Source organism: Anomaloglossus baeobatrachus, chromosome 9 (assembly GCF_048569485.1).
Source record: "Anomaloglossus baeobatrachus isolate aAnoBae1 chromosome 9, aAnoBae1.hap1, whole genome shotgun sequence".
NCBI classification, from domain to species: domain Eukaryota; kingdom Metazoa; phylum Chordata; class Amphibia; order Anura; family Aromobatidae; genus Anomaloglossus; species Anomaloglossus baeobatrachus.
This window is the reverse complement of record NC_134361.1, coordinates 197,148,821-197,156,252: the sequence shown is the minus strand read 5'-3', so window position 1 is coordinate 197,156,252 and position 7,432 is coordinate 197,148,821. Positions and strand designations below refer to the sequence as shown.

At 49.1% G+C, this 7,432-nt stretch overlaps 1 protein-coding gene across 1 annotated transcript in view; it reads left to right on the top strand.

The window, feature by feature from the left end:
• The first annotated feature begins 752 nt into the window (after positions 1-752).
• The window catches only part of LOC142251412 (myosin-4-like), a 58,781-nt gene continuing 52,101 nt past the window's right edge, over positions 753-7,432 (top strand). Inside the window, exons 1-5 of the mRNA XM_075324188.1 lie at positions 753-782; positions 1,233-1,445; positions 1,529-1,672; positions 1,778-1,934; positions 2,024-2,051. Of these exons, the coding sequence (XP_075180303.1) occupies positions 1,245-1,445; positions 1,529-1,672; positions 1,778-1,934; positions 2,024-2,051 (530 nt within the window). The 5' untranslated portion in view covers positions 753-782; positions 1,233-1,244. The remainder of the gene's footprint in view (positions 783-1,232; positions 1,446-1,528; positions 1,673-1,777; positions 1,935-2,023; positions 2,052-7,432) is intronic.

Sequence of the window (7,432 nt, the reverse complement as noted above, 5' to 3'; positions counted from 1 at the left end):
GTGGCACCATCACTTGTCAAAGTTAATACTTGTTTGCTTACCAATAGGATTCATTTTTGATTACTAAAAATATTCAAGGCAAACAATTTATCAATTCAGAGGACGAAATACGTGGGGCACTCACTGGTATGAAACACTTCTTTATTTTTATCATACCATACTAAAAGCTGCAGTAGCCGTGTGTGGGGAGTACGGGAAATGCGGGCCCCTGGATGGCCATTTCGCGCCTCACAACACTTTGACGGGTCCTGGTGTTAACACTGGTCCAGCACTTGGCTTGTTCCAGCTCGGCGCCCGTTGAATTGGTCTGATGAGAGCAGCTTTAGATTCCTTGGTGCCATTTCACACTACTTACTATTATTTTTTTGCAACAATTGATCAATACCTCCTAGTAGTTATTATGCCCCTAGGGGTTTGCAAGTTCCATATATATATACATACATATATATATATATATATATATATATATATATACACACACACACACACATACACTCTGTATGTTATATACACTCACATATTTCTATGTAATTACTAGTCCAGATCAGCCATATTTGTAACTCCATTGGATGGTAATAGATTTCATCTTCGAGCAGATTTACTTCTACTAGCCAGGATTGGACAATTTCAGAATAGTGAGGCAAACTTTCCAATTCTCCCGATATGTTGGCATCCTATCCTAGCTGATATTTTACGTCTATGGCTTGGATGTCCCTTTAGAGATACTGATCTGCTATTTCCTTTCCTTTTTAGATAACTCCCTTCCAAGGCTGTGCTAAAAGGTAAGTGGTAACGTGAAAATCATTGACAGAAAGTTTACGAGAATATTGGAATATTTATTAATCCACTTGTGCTATCATTCAATAATTACATATAAAAGTGATACAAAACATAATGGGTTAACTAAAAAAATCAACGTATTAAAATATGTAGACTCAAAATATATATATTATACAGTTGGATCTTTCTTTTTAGGAAATTCTATAAGTTTACATGTGTAATACATTTTATAAGTTCTAAGTTTTATAAGAAATAACTTTTATAAGTTCTATAAGTTTACATGTGAAATAATCCCTTTTCTGTACTGGGGTTAGAGTAGGCAGTAACATACCAAACAATATGTTTTGAAGACTGGTAAAAAGACTATATGTACTATATAAATACGTTTTAGGTAATGTTGCTACCATTTTTTTTACATCATAAATGAATTTACCTACACTATATTTTTTCAGAATTCAGCAAACATGGGTGACAGTGAAATGGCAGTCTTTGGCGATGCCGCCCAGTTTCTCCGCAAGAGTGACAAGGAGAGATTGGAAGCCCAAACCAGGCCTTTTGATGCCAAGAACACCTGCTTCATAGATGACCAGAAAGAACTCTATGTGAAAGCCTTAGTCACCGCTAGGACAGATGGAAAAGTCACTGTCAAAACCACAGATGATAAGGTAATGAGGACCATAAATTGAATTAATGAGAGGATAAGTAAAAGAAAAAAATTTAAGTAGTTCTTTTTTTTCTTCTATTCAAGACTTTAACTGTAAACGAAGATCAGGTTTATCCTCAAAATCCACCAAAGTTTGATAAAATTGAAGACATGGCCATGATGACTCACCTGAATGAGGCATCTGTGCTGTATAACCTCAAAGAGCGTTATTCAGCTTGGATGATCTACGTAAGTCTGCACACTTAACATAAATGTGACAATGATTAATTTGTAATCAAATGAAAAATTTTGTTGCCTCCATTTTTCTAATGCAATTTTTTGCATATACTACAGACCTACTCTGGGCTTTTCTGTGTCACTGTCAACCCCTACAAGTGGCTGCCGGTATACGACCCAAAGGTGGTTGCCGGCTACAGGGGCAAAAAGCGTGTGGAAGCCCCACCACACATCTTCTCCATCTCTGATAATGCCTATCAGTTCATGTTAACAGGTAGTAATGTCTTCTTTTAAGAAAAATCTTGATCGCCATTGATTGTGAGCTATGTAACATTGATTTGCTGTAAATGTTTATTTTTACAGATCGTGAAAATCAGTCAGTCCTGATTACGTAAGTTAAACACCTTGTTCTGATTTAATAGTTATATATTTTAATATTTCCTACTTTTACAGTACTATAATAATACCCCCTGATTAAAGTGTAAGCAAAATCTATATACTTTATAGCCATTGAATATCCATTGAAGTTTCTACTGGGGTGGAAAAGTACAAAGGTATTATTGTTCTTAGTCTTTTTGCTTAGTTCAGTGATAATTCGGCTTTAAGTAATTACACAATTTAATTTTAATTTACCATTTATTTTACAGTTACACTTCATGCAAAGATATTTGTATTGATACACTGAGGCAGGTTTTTTCATTAATGTTGAAGATGACTTCAGTGTCAAAATACATTAATTCAGATGACCGTTCCGACTGTCCTGGTCAGTTCCTGTTTTTTTGAGGACCTACTGCCAGGAAAATCTTTTAAATGTCTTTTGTGTAGGATCAGAAGGCACATAGAAGAACTTCCGTGTGCATCTGATCCTACAAAAAACACATTGGATGCCGTATGTCCGTTCCTTTATATGGAACATGTCCTATTCTGTTCCGTAATAACGGACCATGACTCAATACAAGTCAATAGGTCCGCAAAATCCCTGGGACCCACACGGAAGCACTTCCGTGTGACTTCCGTCGGGTGCCCCTGCAGTCTGTGTCCCACTCCCGCACCGCAGCTGCCCGCACTGCAGTGTCAGCAGCTGCCTGCACTACAGTGTATCAGCATCTGCTCGCACTGTAGTGTCAGCATCTGCCCGCATGATGAGCGTTGCCGTCAGGAGGTTAGTAAAGTTCATTACCTGCAGTGATGAATTCCTGTACTTGTGACGTCAGCGCTTGTCACTGACTTCTATGCCTGCCGCGTTCTCAGATCACTTCTCGCAGGCGACCCAGACTGTGACTAGCAGTGACATCACGGGTCGCTCGCGAGAGGTGATCTGTTACGTCCGGGTCGTGGAAACACTGGACCGTACACCGGATTCCCTTGGTGAGGCAGCCAGGCCGGTCACCCCGCCAGAGGGTCTTGATGCACGGCAGCCGAAGCACTACTGGTAGCAAGACAGTCCGTAGGAAGCGGGAAAGTAGCTGTCGCTGAGAACGCGGAGTTCCAGAAGGCAGTCCGGGTGACGAGGCTCAGGGTCCGAGGCTGGGTTGAAGGGTCAGACGGAATCCGGAACCTGCTGAGCGAGGGGACGGGTCACCAAACGGAGCCAGGGACTGGAGACTGGCGGAGCTGCAGAGGTGGTGGAAGTTCCGCCGAAGTCACCGTCAGTAGGACTGGAACAGACGTGGTCAGGACCGGCTGGCGTGGCAGGACAGGCTCTGCGAGACAGACAGGGGTTAATACTGGACACAGCAATACGGGGACCTGAACTCCTAGCTTACTAAACACGTAGAACAGGCCCCGCCCACCAGGAAAGAGAATCCTAATATACTCTGTACCTGTCTATGCAATTTCCTGTTTCTAGGTGCTGGCCCTTTAAGAGAGGGTCAATGACCGCGCGCCCTAATGCGCATGCGCGAGGCCCGTGTGCCAGAAGCCAGTCCAGGGAGCGGTGCAGAGGAAGCAGGAGTGCCCGGGTGAGTGTCCCATGTCGCAGAGGGGCGCCGGGAGCGGGAAGCAGGACACATGGGGGGCGCAGATGAGGAAGAAGAGGCCGGGACCGGGGTGGTGAGCAGGGAACGCCGCCGGGAACCGGGAGGCGGACCACGGGGACCGGAGAGCGGGGCACGGGGACCGGGAAGCGTGACCGTATCCCCTCCCCCACGCCCCCTCCCCGCAACCGGGACAGAAAGGCACGAATCAGAGGGGTGCCAACATTCTCCCGGGGCTCCCAGGACCTATCCTCGGGACCATAATCCGCCCAGTCCACCAGGAAGTATTGCCGACCTCGCACGGTCTTCATGGCCACAATATCCCTTACCGCATAGATGTCATCGTCAGCGATGGGAGGAGGAGCAGTACCGGCACCAGCGGAGAAGGGACCAAGGACAACAGGCTTGAGCAAGGAGACATGGAAGGAGTTGGGTATCCGCATCGTGGCCGGAAGCTGCAGCTTGTAGGAGACAGCATTAATCTTGCTGATGACTTTAAACGGCCCGATGTAACGAGGACCCAACTTGTACGATGGCAACTTCAATCGGACATATCTGGATGCAAGCCAGACCAGATCACCTGGGGAGAAACACGGGGGATCCAGGCGCCTTTTGTCCGCATGTCTCTTCATCCGCAAAGAAGCACGCTCTAGGGAAGTCTTGACAGAGCTCCATATAGCTGAGAAGTCCCGAACCAGAGCATCTGCCGCGGGGACATCGGAAGCCGAGGACACGGGCAACGGGAAAGAAGGCTGAAGTCCGTAAACGACCTGGAAGGGAGAGTTGGAGGTGGACTCGCTGATGTGTTGGTTGTGGGAGACTTCAGCCCAAGGAAGAAGCGTGGACCAATCGTCGTGATGGATGTTGACGTAATGTTGCAGGAAGGAAGTCAGGATCTGATTGACCCATTCCACTTGGCCATTCGACTGAGGGTGGTAGGCCGAAGAAAAGTCCAAGGATACTCCCAGATGTTTGCAGAGAGCCCTCCAGAAGCGCGAGGTAAACTGAGTTCCTCTGTCGGACACAATGTGTGCAGGAAAGCCATGCAATCGGAATATGTGTTGTATGAAGGAGTCAGCTAGCTCCTGGGCAGAGGGCAGCCCGGCCATGGGAACGAAGTGAGCCATCTTTGAGAAACGGTCCACCACAACCCATATGACCGTGTGTCCAGAGGACAAGGGTAAGTCTGTAATGAAGTCCATTGCAATATGTTGCCACGGAACGGAAGGAATGGGCAGGGGCAGAAGACGTCCATATGGTAGGTGCTTGGGTGTCTTGTTCCGGGCACAGGATGGACAGGCTGAGATGAAGGTTGCGACGTCTTTACGGAGGGACGGCCACCAATAGTGACGGACAATCATGCTCCAAGTCTTCTTCTGACCAGCATGGCCGGCGATCTTCGAGGCATGACCCCGGTGCAGGACTCTCTGTCTCTCAGTATCTGAGACATAGGTTTTCCCTGGGGGTATCTGAGTCAGAGCGACAGGAGCCACCGGAATAATTTTACTGGGGCTGATGATGGGCTGGAACGTCTCCTCCTCCAGCTCCACGGGCACGAAGGACCTAGACAAGGCGTCTGCCCGCACGTTCTTATCCGCGGGCCGAAAATGGAGTTGGAAATCAAATCGAGCAAAAAACAAGGACTGGCGGGCTTGTCGCGGGTTCAGTCTTTGGGCTGAACGTAGGTACTCCAGATTCTTGTGGTCTGTGTAGATGATCACGGGGTATACTGCTCCCTCCAAGAGGTAGCGCCATTCCTCCAAGGCCAGCTTGACGGCCAGTAACTCCCGATCACCGATGGTGTAGTTGCGTTCGGGTGCCGAGAAGCTCTTGGAGAAGAATCCGCACATGACCATCTTCCCGGTGGAGGATCTCTGCATCAACACTGCCCCGGCCCCTGAGGAGGAGGCATCCACCTCCAAGGTGAACTGTCGGTTCAATTCAGGGCGATGGAGAACCGGGGAAGAAGCAAACGCCTGTTTCAAAGAGCAGAACGCGGCATCGGCCGCCGGTGGCCAGTCCTTAGGATTAGCTCCCTTCTTAGTCAAGGCAGAGAGAGGCGCAGTCAGGGCAGAGAAGTGCGGGATGAATTGACGATAATAGTTTGCAAAGCCGAGAAAGCGTTGGATGGCCTTCAGTCCGGAAGGAGGAGGCCAGTTGAGGATGGAAGACACTTTTTCTGGGTCCATCTGCAGGCCAGTGTCCGAGATTACATAACCCAGGAAGGGAAGAGACGACTTTTCAAAGACGCACTTCTCGTACTTGGCGTACAGACGGTTCTCTCTAAGCCTTTGGAGTACTAGCTGCACGTTCTCTCTGTGGGTCTGTAGGTCTGGAGAGAAGACCAGGATGTCGTCCAGATACACCACGACACAGACATAGAGGAGGTCTCTGAACACGTCGTTCACCAATTCTTGGAAGACTGCCGGAGCATTACACAGACCAAAGGGCATGACACAATACTCGTAGTGCCCATCCCGAGTGTTGAATGCAGTCTTCCATTCGTCTCCAGAGCGAATGCGAACCAGGTTATAGGCCCCACGGAGGTCCAACTTGGTGAATACACGAGCTCCTCGGAGCCGATCGAAGAGTTCGGGGATGAGTGGCAGAGGGTATTTGTTTTTTACAGTGATCTGGTTTAATCCTCGGTAGTCAATGCAAGGGCGCAGATCACCTTCCTTCTTCTTGACAAAAAAAACCCCTGCTCCGGCAGGGGACGAGGACCTCCGAATGAACCCCTTTGCCAGGATCTCGGTGATATAGGCAGACATGTCCCGTGTTTCAGCAGGGGACAAGGGGTATATCCTACCTCTAGGAGGCGTAGTTCCCGGCAGTAAGTCGATGGCACAGTCGTAGGGACGATGAGGGGGTAGTACCTCTGACTCCTTTTTATCAAACACGTCCGTGAAGGACCAGTAAGCAGAAGGCAGTCCTGGTAGAGACTCTGGAACCGGAGGTCGTCGGATGGGCTGTATGGATTTCAGGCATCTCTCGTGACACGAGGAGCCCCATCGGGTAATTTCACCTGTACTCCAGCTGACCGACGGTTCGTGTGCCCGTAACCATGGGAGTCCAAGAAGGATCTGATGAGACATGCGTGGGAGGACGTAGAAGGTAATATTTTCAGTGTGCAGGGCACCGATCCGTAATTCCACAGGCTTGGTGATCATCGAGACGGTGTCAGAGAGGGGTCTCCCATCTACAGAGGCGATCACCAGCGGTTTCTCTAGTGGGAGGACAGGCACCTGGTACTTATCCACCGTGGCCTGCTGGATGAAGTTGCCTGCTGCTCCGGAATCGAGATATGCCTCTGCCGTGAACCGGGTCTCTTCTGTTGTCACTTGAACAGTCCATGTGACGGAGTCTGAGAGAGTCCCAGCACCTAGGGTGGCCTCTCCTACCAAGCCTAGGCTTTGGAGTTTCCCGGCTTCTCGGGACATTAACGTAGCAGGTGTGTGCCATCTCCGCAGTAGAAGCAGAGACCCTTTGCTAGTCGTTCTGCTCTGCGTTGCTCAGACTGCCTCAGGCGGTCAATCTGCATGGGCTTGTAGGTAGAAGCGCCAGGTGACGCCGACTGGGGAGCGATGGGCTTCAGTGGTGGGGAGGAGTGCCGTATCGGACGCCTCTCGCGGGACACCTCTTTGGATCGTTCCTGGAAGCGAAGATCCACTCGGGTCGCTAGAGCGATCAAGGCATCCAGGGTGGAAGGCACGTCACGACCAGCCAGCTCATCTTTAATACGGCCCGAGAGTCCCTCCCAGAAGGCGGCGGTTAGGGCCTCATTGTTCCACCCCAA